This window comes from Dama dama, chromosome X (genome assembly GCF_033118175.1).
Source record: "Dama dama isolate Ldn47 chromosome X, ASM3311817v1, whole genome shotgun sequence".
NCBI lineage: Eukaryota > Metazoa > Chordata > Mammalia > Artiodactyla > Cervidae > Dama > Dama dama.
This window is the reverse complement of record NC_083714.1, coordinates 128,675,377-128,693,333: the sequence shown is the minus strand read 5'-3', so window position 1 is coordinate 128,693,333 and position 17,957 is coordinate 128,675,377. Positions and strand designations below refer to the sequence as shown.

General features: G+C 46.8%; 2 protein-coding genes across 2 annotated transcripts; both read right to left on the bottom strand.

Moving 5' to 3' along the window:
• Positions 1-586: 586 nt before the first annotated feature.
• On the bottom strand, positions 587-2,356 carry LOC133052249 (serine/threonine-protein phosphatase 2A 65 kDa regulatory subunit A alpha isoform-like). Its single transcript, XM_061137038.1, has one exon. It carries the CDS (start codon positions 2,354-2,356, stop codon positions 587-589), a length of 1,770 nt encoding a protein of 589 aa, XP_060993021.1.
• A 3,502-nt stretch (positions 2,357-5,858) lies between these two features.
• LOC133052250 (serine/threonine-protein phosphatase 2A 65 kDa regulatory subunit A alpha isoform-like) lies at positions 5,859-7,628 on the bottom strand. Its single transcript, XM_061137039.1, has one exon. The coding sequence runs from the start codon at positions 7,626-7,628 to the stop codon at positions 5,859-5,861; it is 1,770 nt and encodes a 589-aa protein (XP_060993022.1).
• Between the last annotated feature and the right edge of the window lie 10,329 nt (positions 7,629-17,957).

Genomic DNA, 17,957 nt, shown 5'->3' with positions numbered 1-17,957 from the left:
CAATCTTTTCACTTATTTTTTAGGACAATAATGATGCAAATTACAAAGATTGGAAGGTGTTAAAACAGTTAAAAATCCTTGTGATTTGTAGAAAGAGCTACCTTTTTTTTTTTTGGCAGAAACATGTATTTTCCCATGAATCTATTTTCATTATTTTTAAAAAATTTCTAGACCTTTATTTCTCTGTGAAAAGGGGGTAAAAGGGATAAAATAAAAATGGCACAACTGACACAACCAACCAACTGAGGGGGAAGGAAGAGAGGTGGAGAAATCAATGGGGCAGGGGTCCCCATTATAGGAGCAGGAGCCTGCAACCTGAGATGCCCGCATCTACCCCCAGCACAGCAGGAACAACCCTCGCTCCTAGGGTCTCTGCCCTGTCCCACCTTGGGCACCCCCAAACCCGTGGGAGTGGACGGTGAGAAGTTGGATTCCCAGGCTGGGGCCAGGAACCGGGCTGGGGGAGGGGCCTGGGATCAGAACATGCACAGGGAGTGAGAGCCAAGGGCACTGTTCCCCCAAGGGAGGGACTCGGGGGGGAGGGGAGGGTGAATACCAGAGGCTGGCGTTGGCTCCTCTTCCAGCATCAGGCGAGAGACAGGACAGTCAGAGCCTCCTGGGCGAAGTACTTGACATCCATGTCCTGGTCCTGGGTCAGCTTCTCCAGGATGGGCTTGACCTCGGTCTGCAGCGTGCTGTTGTCCAGGATGGACCCGATCTTCTGTAGGGACTTGGCCACGTTGAAGCGGACATTGGCGATGGGGTCCTCCGCCATATACAGCACTGTGGGCAGCATGTGCTTGGTGGTGATGTCCTGCCCACAGACCTTAGACAGCACATTGATGCAGAAGAGCATAGTCATGCGGTGCAGGTAGTTGGGTTCCTCAGACAGGGTCAGGACCCTGGGGATGATAGTGGCAAGGGCCCACTCCTTCCCAAACTGCTCCACCAGCTTCTTCAGGTTGTTGGTGGCCGCCTCGCGGATGGCATAGACATGATCCACAAGCCAGGACATGCACAAGGAGTGGAGCCGAGCATCAAAGAACTCCAGCCCAAACTGTCCAGCCAGCAGAGGCATGTACTCAACGATGGCCAGACGCACCCGCCACTTGGCATCCTCCGCAAGCTCCATGATGGTGGGGAGCAGGAATTGGGACAGCTGCTGGATGCCGATCACCTCTTTCATGCAATCGAGGTTGGAGATGATGTTCAGCCGCACATCTGGGCACTCATCCTTCAGCAGAGCCAGGAAGAAGGGCATGAGGTGCTTGATGGTGTTATCTTTGCCCAGGATCGGGGAGAGGCCCATGATGACGGAGGCCAGGGCTGACCTGACATGCTGGTTGGTGTCCGAGACCAGCTCCTTGCTGCAGGGCAAGATCTCGGTCAGGATCACTTTCTCCCGATAGTCAGCGGAGAGATTTTCACAGAATTTTTTGAGCTTGAGGGAGGCAGCGGCCCTCACCTCAGGCTCACAGTCTTTGATCAGGTTCTGGAAGGCAGGGACCAGGTCCGTCTTGGTGACCTCAGGCCCCACTGCTGTCTGGAGCTCTGTGAACTTGTTGGCCACCATGTAACGGACGCGCCAGGATGTGTCCTCAGCAGCCTGGCACAGAGTGATCATCACCAGGGCCTCCAGGGCCTCCTGGGGCAGGAGCTGGGCGATGTTCACACACACTTCCACCGTTAGCAGCCGCACCGAATCCTGCTCATCAGAGGCCAGGTTGGAGAATATGGGGATGATCTCGCTCTTGATGTTGTCCATCTCAAGCACCTTGGCGAAATCCCCCAGGTTGGAGGCTGCTGCACACCGCACCAAGAGGTCGTCATCTGAGCACAAGTCCCGAAAGCACTGTAGAAGTTCCGCCTTGACAGCAATGGACACGCCAGGGTAGCAGACGGAGAAAAGGCTGCAGGCTGAGATGCGGGAGGTGACCAACTCACCGTCCACCATCCGCTTCACGAGTGGCACAAAGTGGTCCTCGAGATGGGAAGGTGAGTGCTCATGCGAGATGGCCCGCAGGGACTCCACTGCCTTGTCCCGCACTATGGCCTCATCCACCATGGCCAGCAACTCTAGGAGTGGTAGCAGGCAGTGAGCATACTCGGGACCTCCGACCAGAGGGGTGAAGGTGCCCAGCTCCTCCGCCAGGGCCAAGAGGACCTCGTCCTCATCGTACATGATATCTATAATGAAGGGCAGAAGCTCACTGCGGGTCTTTTCGACTCCAAGGGCCAAGGCGATGATGGGCAGCTTCTTGATGCTGTTGACGCGAAGCTGAATATCCTCGTTCTGGAGCTCGTCTATGAGGATCGAGATGGGGTTGAGCGAGTCATCGCCGTCGGCCGCCGCCATCTTCTTTCCTCACAGACTGCAGCCAGCGCTCTGCTAAAACAGGAATGGGAATGGCTGGGCTGGGAGGAGTAAAGAACGGCGTGGGGATGCCTGAGCCACTTTACAGGGACTGCCCCGCTTTCATTGGCCACGCTGCGCCGTGGTGAGCCTGCGTTTCATTTCATTTGTCCAAAGAAACCAAGTCCCACCCACCACCCATTTGCCATTGACGGAAGGGACCAGATTAACTTTGCAGGAGCCTGGGGCGGAGTTGGGAGGCGTGCAGGACGGGAGGGGGGAGCACGCACTGGAGGGGTGGGGGTTGGGGACGCACAGAGGTTGTGGGGGAGTTGGGCGGGGCTTTCCTGGAGCCTCTATAGTGAAGAGTCCACCTGCATTGCAGGAGACCGTGGTTTCATCGCTAGGTCAGGATGATCCCCTGGAGAATTGAATGGCTCTCCATTCCAGTATTCTTGCCTAGAGAATTCCATGGACAGAGGAGCCTGGCCTCTGGGGTGTCAGGCACAGTCCATAAGGTGGCAGAGTTGATCCCGACTTAGTGACTAATGCACAGACGCATAGGAGAAGAGGATTCTATTTCCATTATTAATTAGAAAACTTGATGTGCAAATGGTCTGGATATCTGCTTATTATCAAGAAGAAAGACTAAAATTTTAAGTGAACTTTTAATTTTTGAATAGTTTCAGATTTCATAAAAATTATTATGATAGTACAAAGGGTTCTCAAATATTCCACACCAGTTTTCCCTTTTGTAACAGCTTACCTTGGTGTGGTACTTTGCTCACAATGGGCGAACCAGTATTCATATATTAGTGTTAACTGAAGTCCATTCTTTATTCAGATTCATTTGCTCTTCTTTATCTGATATCCTTTTTCTGTTCCTAGATCCCACCCAGGTTTATCACATTACATTGTGTTATCATGTCTCCTCTAGACTATGATAGGTTCTCAAACTTTTCTTGTTTTTCATGACTTTGATAGTTTTGAGGAATACTATTCAGGTGTTTTGTAGAATGTCCCTTACTTGGGATGTGTTTGACGTTTATCTTAGGGTTAGACTGAGGTTGTGTATCCTTGGGGAGAAGACCACAGAGGTAAAATGCCATTTTTGTTTCCTCATTGTAAAGTTACTCTTTCTACCCCTTTCTATACTGTGATCTTTGGAAGAAAGTGACTCCACACTTACGGTGTAGGGAAGAAGGACTGAATTTTAACTGTAATAGAAAAATCATTATCATTGGCAAACATTCTAATCAGAAAGTGATTAATATCATAAGTGCATTTGGCAGGCTCCTTTGACCAGTAAACTTAGAGACGTGTATTTTGTGGCTAACATCTTGATAGGCAAAATGGGCGGCCCTATTTCTTAGAACCAGACTCTTCTTTAGGGCAATTTTCTTTGTCTAGGGAGATGGCCAGAATTACAGGCGCTGAAATTTTAATTTACCGCTGCTACGAGTGGTGGGCTACAGTCCATAGGGCTGCACAGAGTCAGACATGACTGAAGCACACATGCTCCCACCACTTCTCAGAGATATTGCAGGTCTTACACACTCTTGTGTCACATGTGAGCAAACATCCAAATCACCTCATTGTTGTTGTTTAGTCACCTAGTCATTTCCAAGACTTTTGTGACTCCATGGACTGTAGCCTGCCAGGCATCTCTGTCCATGGGATTCTCTAGGCAAGAATACTGGAGAGGGTAGCCATTTCCTTCTCCAGGGGATCTTCCCAACCCAGGGATTGATCCCAGGTCTCTCAAATTTCAGGCAGATTCTTTACTGTCTGAGCCACCAGGGAATCCCAAGAATACTAAAGTGGGTAGCCTATCCCTTCTCCAGGGGAATCTTCCTGACCCAGGAATCAAAATGAGGGCTCCTGCATTCCAGGTGGATTCTTTACCAGCTGAGCTACCATTACCAGTGGTAGAGCCAGGTCTCCTAAATCAGAGTGATAGTCTTTCCAACTGGAGTATAATTTTTAAAATGTGCTCATCTTCTTAGCTACTCAGAGACCTTACCAGAACTTTATACTTATGCCACTCTCCATAAAGACCTGAACTTCTGAATCTTACTTAGTAGTGTCTTTTTGTGGGTAAGAGGAAGCAACTGGTTTAATTTGATGGGCCTTGTTCTGTCTCTTCTGGCCTAAACCACCTAAGCTGGTCCTTTTCTTTTTTTTTTTTTTTTACCAGTTATGCCATGATAAAAATCTTCAATTTATACTTAAAGTGGTATTTCCCTGCTTTAAATCAGCTTCATAACATAATTTTACAACACACTTCTTACATGAATCTTTTTTTTAAAAAATATTAATTTGGAGGAATTTCCCAGCAGTCCAGTGGATAAGACTTTGAGCTTTCATTACCGAGGGCGCCAGTTCGATCCCTGGTCCAGGAATTAAATTCCCTTAAGCTCCATGGTGCAGGGGAAAAAAATTAATTAATTTGAAGCCAAGCACTGCAGAAAAGGCTTCTATTTTTGATTCTTATTTAATAGACTATATAGAATTCCCCACTCACATTTTACTTTGCCAAATGTTTGTGAAATTCTTGGGTGTTTGGTTCCCTTTTATAGCTGCTTCCACAAAGTATCAAAAAGAGCTGGAGGATGACTTTCCACCTCAGTCTAAGGTTAGCTGGAACAAAGTGGTCCCAGTTCTCTCCCAGAGTTCTCCAGATAATTAGAGGGAAGCTGAATGCCTTATGTTTAATAGAATTATTTAGGTTCATTAAATAAAAGGGTCCAGGATAAGGAAATTGAATCTGCAGATTCAAGGTACAATTAATTGAGGCTTACAATATTATTCACTTAAGCAGATGTGGGAAAACAGGCAATAACTCATTCAAATAGGAAAAAGGTGAATATTCATGTCCAGCTAAAGAGAAGAAAGGGAGAAAAATACGAAAACATGACAATCTTTTCACTTATTTTTTAGGACAATAATGATGCAAATTACAAAGATTGGAAGGTGTTAAAACAGTAAGAAACTTTGTGATTTGTAGAAAGAGCTACCTTTTTTTTTTTTTTTGGCGGAAACATGTATTTTCCCATGAATCTATTTTCATTATTTTTAAAAAATTTCTAGACCTTTATTTCTCTGTGAAAAGGGGGTAAAAGGGATAAAATAAAAATGGCACAACTGACACAACCAACCAACTGAGGGGGAAGGAAGAGAGGTGGAGAAATCAATGGGGCAGGGGTCCCCATTATAGGAGCAGGAGCCTGCAACCTGAGATGCCCGCATCTACCCCCAGCACAGCAGGAACAACCCTCGCTCCTAGGGTCTCTGCCCTGTCCCACCTTGGGCACCCCCAAACCCGTGGGAGTGGACGGTGAGAAGTTGGATTCCCAGGCTGGGGCCAGGAACCGGGCTGGGGGAGGGGCCTGGGATCAGAACATGCACAGGGAGTGAGAGCCAAGGGCACTGTTCCCCCAAGGGAGGGACTCGGGGGGGAGGGGAGGGTGAATACCAGAGGCTGGCGTTGGCTCCTCTTCCAGCATCAGGCGAGAGACAGGACAGTCAGAGCCTCCTGGGCGAAGTACTTGACATCCATGTCCTGGTCCTGGGTCAGCTTCTCCAGGATGGGCTTGACCTCGGTCTGCAGCGTGCTGTTGTCCAGGATGGACCCGATCTTCTGTAGGGACTTGGCCACGTTGAAGCGGACATTGGCGATGGGGTCCTCCGCCATATACAGCACTGTGGGCAGCATGTGCTTGGTGGTGATGTCCTGCCCACAGACCTTAGACAGCACATTGATGCAGAAGAGCATAGTCATGCGGTGCAGGTAGTTGGGTTCCTCAGACAGGGTCAGGACCCTGGGGATGATAGTGGCAAGGGCCCACTCCTTCCCAAACTGCTCCACCAGCTTCTTCAGGTTGTTGGTGGCCGCCTCGCGGATGGCATAGACATGATCCACAAGCCAGGACATGCACAAGGAGTGGAGCCGAGCATCAAAGAACTCCAGCCCAAACTGTCCAGCCAGCAGAGGCATGTACTCAACGATGGCCAGACGCACCCGCCACTTGGCATCCTCCGCAAGCTCCATGATGGTGGGGAGCAGGAATTGGGACAGCTGCTGGATGCCGATCACCTCTTTCATGCAATCGAGGTTGGAGATGATGTTCAGCCGCACATCTGGGCACTCATCCTTCAGCAGAGCCAGGAAGAAGGGCATGAGGTGCTTGATGGTGTTATCTTTGCCCAGGATCGGGGAGAGGCCCATGATGACGGAGGCCAGGGCTGACCTGACATGCTGGTTGGTGTCCGAGACCAGCTCCTTGCTGCAGGGCAAGATCTCGGTCAGGATCACTTTCTCCCGATAGTCAGCGGAGAGATTTTCACAGAATTTTTTGAGCTTGAGGGAGGCAGCGGCCCTCACCTCGGGCTCACAGTCTTTGATCAGGTTCTGGAAGGCAGGGACCAGGTCCGTCTTGGTGACCTCAGGCCCCACTGCTGTCTGGAGCTCTGTGAACTTGTTGGCCACCATGTAACGGACGCGCCAGGATGTGTCCTCGCCAGCCTGGCACAGAGTGATCATCACCAGGGCCTCCAGAGCCTCCTGGGGCAGGAGCTGGGCGATGTTCACACACACTTCCACCGTTAGCAGCCGCACCGAATCCTGCTCATCAGAGGCCAGGTTGGAGAATATGGGGATGATCTCGCTCTTGATGTCATCCATCTCAAGCACCTTGGCGAAATCCCCCAGGTTGGAGGCTGCTGCACACCGCACCAAGAGGTCGTCATCTGAGCACAAGTCCCGAAAGCACTGTAGAAGTTCCGCCTTGACAGCAATGGACACGCCAGGGTAGCAGACGGAGAAAAGGCTGCAGGCTGAGATGCGGGAGGTGACCAACTCGCCGCCCCCCAGCCGCTTCACGAGTGGCACAAAGTGGTCCTCGAGATGGGAGGGTGAGTGCTCATGCGAGATGGCCCGCAGGGACTCCACCGCCCTGTCCCGCACTATGGCCTCATCCACCATGGCCAGCAACTCTAGGGGTGGCAGCAGGCAGTGAGCATACTCGGGACCTCCGACCAGAGGGGTGAAGGTGCCCAGCTCCTCCGCCAGGGCCAAGAGGACCTCGTCCTCATCGTACATGATATCTATAATGAAGGGCAGAAGCTCACTGCGGGTCTTTTCGACTCCAAGGGCCAAGGCGATGATGGGCAGCTTCTTGATGCTGTTGACGCGAAGCTGAATATCCTCGTTCTGGAGCTCGTCTATGAGGATCGAGACGGGGTTGAGCGAGTCATCGCCGTCGGCCGCCGCCATCTTCTTTCCTCGTAGACTGCAGCCAGCGCTTTCCTAAAACAGGAATGGGAATGGCTGGGCTGGGAGGAGTAAAGAACGGCGTGGGGATGCCTGACCCTCTTTACAGGGGCGACCCCACAGTCATTGGCCATGCCACCCCTAATTGAGCCTGCTTTTGTTAGGTTCATTTGAACAAATGAAGTCCTACCTACCACCCATTTGCCATTGGCTGAAGCGACCAGATTGATTAACTTTGCAGGAGTGTGTGGTTGGTTTGTGAGGCATGCAGGATACGAGGGGAGAGCACGCCGTGTTTGGGTGGGGGTGGGGGACGCACGGAATTTATGGGGGGAGTGGGGCGTGGCTTCCCTGGAGCCTCTGATGGTAGAGAGTCCGTGTGCAATGCAGGAGACCCTGGTTTGATCTCTAGGTCAGGATGATTCCCTGGAGAATGGAATGGCTCTCCATTCCAGGTTTCTGCCTGGAGAATTCCATGGACAGAAACCTGGCGGGCTACAGTCCATGGGATGGCAAGGAGTTGGACATGGCTTAGTGACTAATGCACACAAACACAGGAGAAGAGGATTCTATTTTCATTATTAATTAGAATATTTGACATGCAAATGGTCTGGATATCTGCTTATTATCAAGAAGAAAGACTAAAATTTTAAGTGAACTTTTAATTTTTGAATAGTTTCAGATTTCATAAAAATTATTATGATAGTACAAAGGGTTCTCAAATATTCCACACCAGTTTTCCCTTTTGTAACAGCTTACCTTGGTGTGGTACTTTGCTCACAATGGGCGAACCAGTATTCATATATTAGTGTTAACTGAAGTCCATTCTTTATTCAGATTCATTTGCTCTTCTTTATCTGATATCCTTTTTCTGTTCCTAGATCCCACCCAGGTTTATCACATTACATTGTGTTATCATGTCTCCTCTAGACTATGATAGGTTCTCAAACTTTTCTTGTTTTTCATGACTTTGATAGTTTTGAGGAATACTATTCAGGTGTTTTGTAGAATGTCCCTTACTTGGGATGTGTTTGACGTTTATCTTAGGGTTAGACTAAGGGATCTCCTTAAAGGGATCTCCTTTCTCCTTGGGGAGAAGACCACAGAGGTAAAATGCCATTTTTGTTTCCTCATTGTAAAGTTGCTCTTTCTACCCCTTTCTATACTGTGATCTTTGGAAGAAAGTGACTCCACACTTACGGTGTAGGGAAGAAGGACTGAATTTTAACTGTAATAGAAAAATCATTATCATTGGCAAACATTCTAATCAGAAAGTGATTAATATCATAAGTGCATTTGGCAGGCTCCTTTGACCAGTAAACTTAGAGACGTGTATTTTGTGGCTAACATCTTGATAGGCAAAATGGGCGGCCCTATTTCTTAGAACCAGACTCTTCTTTAGGTCAATTCTCTTTGTCTAGGGAGATGGCCAGAATTACAGGCGCTGAAATTTTAATTTACCGCTGCTACGAGTGGTGGGCTACAGTCCATAGGGCTGCACAGAGTCAGACATGACTGAAGCACACACGCTCCCACCACTTCTCAGAGATATTGCAGGTCTTACATACTCTTGTGTCACATGTGAGCAAACATCCAAATCACCTCATTGTTGTTGTTTAGTCACCTAGTCATTTCCAAGACTTTTGTGACCCCATGCACTGTAGCCCGCCAGGCATCTCTGTCCATGTGATTTCATAGGCAAGAATACTGGAGTTGGTTGCCATTTACTTCTCCAAGGGATCTTCCTTCCCCAGGACTTGTTAAAATGCAAATCCTATAGCTCCACTGGAGACAACTGAGTCAGAAACGTTGTGTGTGGAGCTCTGAAATCTGATTTTTAACAAACCCTCGAGGTGATTTGGAATTCCCTAGGGGTCAGTGGCAAAGAATCCACCTACCAATGCAGGAGGTGCACAATTGCTCTCATTTCACACACTAACAAAGTAGTGTTCAGAATTCTCCAAGCTAGGCTTCAACAGGACATGAACAAGAACTTCCAGATGTCCAAGCTGGATTTAGAAAAGGCAGAGGAAGCAGATATCAAATTTCCAATATCTGTTGGGTTATAGAAAAATAAGAGGATTCCAGAAAAGCATCTATTTCATTGACTACGCTAAAGCCTTTGACTGTGTGGATCACAACAAACTGTGGAAAATTCTGAAAGAGATGGGAATACCAGACCACCTGACCTGCCTCCTGCAAAACCTGTATGCAGGTTTAGAAGCAACAGTTAGAACCGGACATGGAACAGCAGGCTGCTTCCAAATTGTGAAGGGAGTACATCAAGGCTGTATGTGTCACCCTGCTTATTTAACTTATATGCAGAGTACATCATGCAAAATGCTGGGCAGGATGAAGCACAAGGTAGAATCAAGATTGCCAGGAGAAACATCAGTAATGTCAGATATGCAGATGACACCACCCTTATGGCAGAAAGCAAAGTGTAAATCCATGGCTGATTCATATCAATGTATGACAAAACCCACTGGAAAAAATAATAATAATAATAAAAATAAAAATAAATAAATAAATAAAGAGCATCTTGATGAAGGGGAAAGAGGAGATTGAAAAATCTGGCTTAAAACCCAACATTCAAAAAAAGAAGATCATGGCATCCATTTCCATCACTTCATGGCAAATAGATGAGGAAACAATGAAAACAGTGACTGACTTTATATTCTTGGGTTCCAAAATTACTGCAGATGTTGACTGCAGCCGTAAAATTAAAAGAAAAGCTATGACAAACCTAGGTAGCATATTAAAAAGCAGAGACATTACTTTGCCAACGAAGGTCCATCTAGTCAAACCTATAGTTTTTCCAGTAGTCATGTATGAAGGTGAGACTTGGACTCACAAGAAGGTGAGTGCTGAAGAATTGATGCTTTTTAGCTGTGGTGTTGGAGAACACTCTTAATAGTTTCTTGGACTTCGAGGAGATCAAACCAGTCAATCCTAAAGGAAATCAGTCCTGAATATTCTTTGGAAGGACTTATGGTGAAGCTGAAGTTCCAATACTTTGGCTACCTGATTCGAAGAGTAACCCATTAGAAAAGACCTTGATGCTGGGAAAGATTGAAGGCAAGTGGAGAAGGGGAAAACAGAGGATGAGATGGTTGGATGGCATCACTTGCTTGATGGACATGAGTTTGAGTAAGCTCCAGGAGATGGTAAAGGTCAGGGAAGCCTGGTGTGCTGCACTCCATGGGGTTGCAAAAAGTCACAACTGAGTGACAGAAAAACAAGAATCACCCAGGTAGCACAGTGGTAAAGAATCTGCCTGCCATTTCAGGAGACACTAGAGACTGGTTGATCTCTGGTTTTGGAAGATTCCCCTGGAGAAGCAAATGACAAGCCACTCCAATATTCTTGCCTGGAAAATTCTGTGGACAGAGGAGCCTGGCTGGCTACAGTCCATGGGGTCGCAGAGTCAGATGAGACCGAGCACATTGATATTGACTGCAGTGCTCACAGATTCAAAACACCTTAGCGGCATTAGCTTAATTCTGTGTTCAACTGCTGCCTCAGAATTATAGTTTGTGTTAGGCTTTTATCTTTCAGTTAGGATTGCTACAAGGAACAACCTTTGATATTTACTTCAGGCTTTTCTGTGACTCTCATTTTATGGACTCTGCTATTTGCCATAGTTTCCTCTACTTAAGGCCCCAGTTGAATTCCTCCACTCTGAAAACCCTGTTTTCACTAAGAAACTGATATAGGATCTGTTCTGGGTGAAAGAGAGTGGTATGATATGTTGTTTTGGCTTCTGGAAGGCTTACAGTCTCGATTAACACAACTGTACTGACTCCTTGTGTTCCTACATTTATTCCTTCATAGGATGGCCCCTGCTCCATTTTGGTAAATTATTTTTGTATTTGTACTGTACATTTCTGGAAATTAATAATATTAATCAGCATGTAGTAGGCACTTAATCATTTAACCTTTGCATCATCCCTAAGTTAAAAAAATGTTTTTCATTGAAATATACTTGATTTACAATATTGTGTTAGTTTCCTGTGTACAGCAAAGTGATTCCAATATATATTTTTAATATATTTATATATATAAATCTTTTTCATTCCACCTTAATTTTTAAATTCATTATTTTTCCCATTTTACAGATGAGAGAATGAAGAGTCAGGTGACTCATCTTCCTAAAGGTCCCCCAAATATGAAGTGGTGAACTAGGGGCTGAAACTCACCTCTGTCACTCTCAGCTGGTGCTTCTCAGGATTCCTGAAGTTAAGAAGCAGCAGCTGCGTGGTTTAGAAGATAGAACCCAGGTGGCTGGTTATAATCACTGGAACCTGGCGCTTCTTGCGGACTCGGCTTTCTCATTCCAACAATGGCGGATAATAATGCTCTCCTCACAGAAATTGTCTTGAGTTGGAGAAAATCATGGTACTTTTGGAATCCCGTGTTCACGGTAAGTACTTGTCTTGCCGCTCACACTGTTCACTGAACCCAGGGTAGATAAGGCGTGATCGGGGAAGATGGTAGAAGACTTGAAGAGCTGTGGGCACTGCAGACATGTTTATTCTCTCTGGGCAGCAGCAGCCGCCGCAGGGAGTCTTCAAAGACTACTGATATGCTAGGACAGACAAAAGTGGCCCATGGCCAAGTGGGTGCGCAGGCCCAGTGCTACCAAGGTCAGCAGTATCGTTGTTGACAGAACGTAAGGTATGAGGCCGTGAGAGAGTGGGACAGGAGAGCCTGACTGACTCTGTGTTGTCAGTTAACTTCTCCACAACCCACCCCTCAGGGTCTTCTGTCCCACTGTTTACATAGGCTCGGCCCTCTGTGGCTTCTTTCTGGAGCACACCGCTGCTGCTTGTACCCATATTCCACAACAACAGTGAAAGCTACAACAACAAACCACTAGAGTGCAGGCTACACACCCAATACAGAGCAAACTCCAATGCCAGGTACTGGACAGGCTGCCCACCATTCTTGCAGTGGGTCTCCAGTTAGGCATTGCACATCATAGATTTCTCACATCCTATGGCTCCACACGGAGCATAAGAGGAGAACTCATGAGAGACCTCAGGGAGAGTACAAATACACCTTTCAACACTGAGGCAGCTCCCTGTGGTCTTGGCCAGGTGACACGCACAAGAGGGGACCAGGTGCTTGTCACCCAGGGTACAACCTGAAAGTCATGTTGCAGCCCTTGCCCACATGGGGCTAGGAAAGCTACCCACCACATGTGGGGTGTCTTTATCTTCCATGGCCAAGTCCAGTCCACCATCTGTCCTTGTGCAGTCTCCTTTGGGGCTGGCAACAGGATATTACCTTGGGTTCCATAGCCAGGCTTTAGGCGAATATCTGTTGTTACCACCTGCAGTTGTATTGGCGCAGCAGCACGATGCAGAAGAGCCTCCACCAGGGTGATTCCACCCCTGTGTGGTTTTTCATTGAGAACCTATAAAACCCCCCATGTGTGTCGGGTCCACCCCTTCAAGGAGGGGGGAATCAATAGACAGCTGCAAGCCTTATTTTAACAAACCATTATATGGCTCAATCAGATCCCTGTCTGTGGGTGATAAGGGACATGAAATACCCATTGAATTCCCAGCCTCTGTGCCCAGTGCTGGACTTCTTTTCTGGTGAAATGGGTACCCTGGTCAATTGCTATAATTAGAGGATGGCCATACATGGCTGTCAGGCAGTCAAACCCCTTAAGTGTACAGCAATAGTCAGCAGCCTTACATGGCCAGGCAAACAGCAAATCTGTAGCTGTATCTATAGCTGTTAAAGCGAAACTGGCATTCTCTGCTAGTGGCAGAGGCCCTACAAAGTTCACTTGCCACTGAGTCAAAGGAATTCTCCCCCTCACCACCTGTCCATCGGTGGCTGCCAGCCTGCGGGGGTAAAGAGCTTCCCAGGCACATGTGGAACAATCATGGCAGGCATCTTCTATTTCTCTCCAAGAAATAGGAAGATCCCACCCTTTGGCAATTGCCCACATGGTTTTTGTCCCTGCGTGATGCAGGTGCTGGTGTAGCCAAGCCACTACCTCATTAGGAGGGCACAGGCTTCACAGTTGACTGTCTACATCATAGTACATAGCCTTTACAGTACAGTCTACATCATGGGACACAGCCTTCACAGTACACTGTTTTACATCTGCAAAAGAATCAGAGGTTAGTAGCACATCATCAACATAATGGAACAGTTTCATCGATGCAGGATAGTTCCATTTTTCCAAGTCTCCTGCAGCCAGCCTGTGACAGATTGTTGGGCTATGTAGATATCCTTGGGGAAGGACTTGGAACGTCCACTGACACCCTTCCCAAGTGAATGCAAACTGGTCTTGACTCTCAGCAGCTATAGCTATTGGAGAAAAAAGCATTTGCTAAGTCCGCCACATAGTGATAAGTGCCCAGTGCTGTAGTTAACTGGTCCATCAAATCGTGGATGGATGGCATGGTGGCATGCACAGGCAACCTCACTTTATCCAGTTCCCTGTAGCCCACAGTCATCTGCCAAGAGACATTGGGCTTCTGGATAGACCACACGGGGAGTTGAATATGCTCTGTGCAGGATGTACATGTCCACTTTCACCAGCTCAGCAATGGTGGTGCCTATTTCTTTGTGGCCACCTAGTAGACGATATTGTCTCACAGTCACTGCCCTCCAGGGTGTCAGCAACATCTGTGGGGGATGCTCTGCATATCCCCTCTCGACTGCCTTCACAACGTGCACTTGGAGACAGGATTACCCCACAGAGGTCTGCAACACAAGACGTTGCAAGACATCTATCCCCAAAATATATTCCAGAATTGGGGACACATATACAGTGTATACTCGCATAGGAAGCTGCCCAATTTCCAGTGGTAAAGACACAGCCTCTACTTCAATGCTTTGGGCACCGTAGCTGTCGATACATGCACTGCGGCCAGGAAACTGTTCTGGTTTGCCATGTACCAGGCTGCATTCAGCACCAGGGTCAACCAGGGCCATTACTCTTTGTACATTGGCCAGCGACCAGTGAATTACATGTTCCACATGGGGCCTCCAGTCCCTGCTTGGACTCTGGGTGGGTACCTTGGTCTGAGCCCTATTCAAAACAGAACAGGGCATCTGCAGAGACATCTCCAGTGGGCATAAAGTCTTCATGCTGTGGGCGCTTTCCACACTTAGTAAACTGCTGCTCCAGGCTCAATTGCTTCCATAGCTCTAGGAGAATAGCATTAGGTTGCTTATCAATTTTGTTTCTGTCAAGACCTGCTGCTAGCAAATCAGCCCACACTTGTATTGCTGTTACCCAGGTGGGGCCGTTACCAGCTCAACCCCGCTTTGGGGCTTTCACAGTTCTAATGCCTTTAGCCTGCTGCTGCTGCCCCTTTGTGTTTCTCAAGCGGGCCAGATGGGGTGCCCCACATAGGGTGTAAGTATAGCAGATAGGGATCCAAAATAGGCAGATGGAGCACTGGTTAAAATGGTGTCTCGCATACCACTGGTAAAAGGCTTATCATCTGGGCTCCAGGCATGTAGGTTAAACATCGCCTGTCTCATGCCCAATTCTCTCACCACTTGGGTTAACTCGACACAAGTATGCCATTTACTCATGGTATTTGGGAACTCTCCTGTGTTGGTCTGCATGGTGTGGATGGCAGCATTGATCCATTTCATCAGGCTGTGTGTTTGATTAGGTGCACCCTACGTGAGTCACCTAGCATTCTGTAATCTCACAGTCTGAGAAACCATGGTCCCCAAGGCCACGTAGCTCTTGTTCTAGCATGTGCATCTGTTGCTCTAGTTCCTCTGCCCTTCTCTGCAGTTCATGTACTGGTGCAGCATCACAGAGAGCATTCTCCATGTTTTCCTTCAAGGCAGTCAATGAAGTCCACCCCATGGTGTCAGCGGCAGCACGCACTGCTTTTTTCCTGAAAGCTCACCACTTGTAACGTCTTTACAATACTCTCTGTGCACTTGCGCAGCATCAGGGAGAGCATTCCCCATGTTTGCCTTCAAGGCAGTCAACAAAATCCACCTCACGGTGTTAGCAGCAGTATGTGCAGATTTGTCCGGCAAGTGAGAGCTCACTGCCTATGGTGCCTTTTCAATATTATCCGGTGACCCATTCACCACCTCCCAGTCTTCCGTCAGGGCCCACACTGAGAGGACAGCAGCCACCAGGTATCACATGCTCCATGGTGGCCACTGGCTTCCTCCCTGCCTCAGGTTCCCCTACCTGCTAGGTATCCTGCTGGCTACACCAGTTGTCTTGCCACTCACACTGTTCACTGAACCCACGATAGATAGATAAGGTGTGGCCAGGGAAGATGGAAGAAGACTCAAAGAGCTGTGGGGACTGCAGACATATTTATTTTTTCTGGGCAACAGCAGCAGCAGCAGCAGCAGTGAGTCTTCAAAGACTACTGATATGCTAGGATAGACAAAAGTGGACCATGGCCAAGTGGGCACTCAGGCGCAGTGCTACCAAGGTTAGCAATATCATTGTTTGCAGAATATAAGGTATGAGGCTGTGAGAGAGTGGGACAGGAGAGCTTGACTGATGCTGTGTTGTTCATTCATTTCTCCACAGTACTCAACAAATATGTTCTTTCTTTCAAAGCTCTTAGCCCACATGAAATTATTGTTTCATTTAATTGTGTAACTAATAGTACCTGGGGCTTCTCAGGTGGCTCAGTGGTAAAGAACCTGCCAGCCAATGCAGGAGACATAGAGACCCAGGTTCATTCCCTGAGTTGGAAAGATCCCTTGGAGGGGAGGGCATGGCAACCCATCCCAGTGTTCTTGCCTGGAGAATCCCGTGGACAGAGGAGCCTGGTGGGATACAGTTCATTGGGTCGCAAAGAGTCAGACATGACTAAAGCAACTTAGCATGAATAGTACGTGAGTTAATAATCACTTTCTATTTGTAAAGGAATAAGTTAGGAATGAAGAAAATATTGCTAATTGTACTCATATTGGCACTGTAGTTTGTATCTCTACTTAAAATTATTTTTAAAGAAGTTTTTCTATTATTATACACAGATTTAAAAGTAAAAAGTTTAAGAGCCTGATAGGGCAACTTAAAAAAGCCATGCAAGTTATATATAGATTTGTTATTTTATCTTTGAATAAAGTAATTCCAGTGCCTGAAGAAGATAAATTGAGTCTGTGTTATAAGAAGCATGGGTCAGAGAACTGAGTGTAGCACACCAGAGTGTGAAATCTTTCATATGCTACCAATTTTTATAGTCATATAGTCCAAACTTCAATTATCTGCTTTGTGGTTTCACGTAAAATTTTTCCTGTGGAATTCTTTGTCTTTACCTTTAATGTTTTGGTGTTTTATGTTTTGGAAGCTGATGTCTAGGAAATAACATCTCATAATAATAAGGTGGTGATAATTTACTATTTTTAATAATTCATAGGCCAAAAATGCAGTCTGAAGTCAGATATAATTTTTAAAATTTCTCTATTCCAGATTGTCTACACGTCCACTCTTGGCTGTTAGTATAAGCAATCCAGAATTGACTAATGATGTACAGTGTTCCTCTGTTTATAAGTCGGACATTTGCATGCATTCATCATTCCTTATCATTCATTCTTGATTGGAAAAGCTGGCTCATTTCAATGCTAAAAATTCCCAGGGATGAAAATGCTGTCTTGTTTTTTTTTTTCTTAGGCTCTTATCTGAAAACATTTTCTTGAAGTTTTGACAGATGCAGACAAAGCAGCCCTACAGTAGAAAGAGCATAAGCTTTGGAGGCAGATAACGAGCTTTGAATCCCTGAGCAAGTTAATCGAGGTCTCTGTGTCCACTTCCATATATGTAAAAACATACACACACAAAATAGTACATACATAAGGGTTAAATGAAATTACACATACACAAAGCCTGGGATGGTGTCAGGGACATAGGAGGTGCTCAGAAATCTTTACTTCCATTCCTTGGTTTTAATGTGTATTAAATGTCATTGGTTCTATATGAAAATGCCTCAAAGAAGAATGCCTTACAGCATTTTCTACCTGAAGAAAATGGGAGAGCACAAATAAGTGCTCTTATAAGAGTCAAAACATTTCACCCCTTCCCATCATTCAGAAATGACAAATGTCATTAAAGGACAAACTGATAGGTACATTTCCCTTCACAGAAATTATACTATCTAGGGGATTTTTAATAGCCTGAAGTCCAGTTGACACTCTATGACTAATATTTAAAATAAATAGTAGACAACAAAATTAATAGCTGGCATTTTAAGTGCTGCAACTTGTCACCAAATACTGCAGCTCCCTAAACCATTAGCTGCCACCTTGTGTAATTGGTGGAACAGTACTGTACTATGCCCAGTATTGCTGAAATGTTCTGTAAGACCCATA

Bases quoted from the DNA above. Each gene is read 5' to 3' on its own strand.
- LOC133052249 (XM_061137038.1), bottom strand. From the start codon at position 2,356: ATGGCGGCGGCCGACGGCGATGACTCGCTCAACCCCATCTCGATCCTC.
- LOC133052250 (XM_061137039.1), bottom strand. From the start codon at position 7,628: ATGGCGGCGGCCGACGGCGATGACTCGCTCAACCCCGTCTCGATCCTC.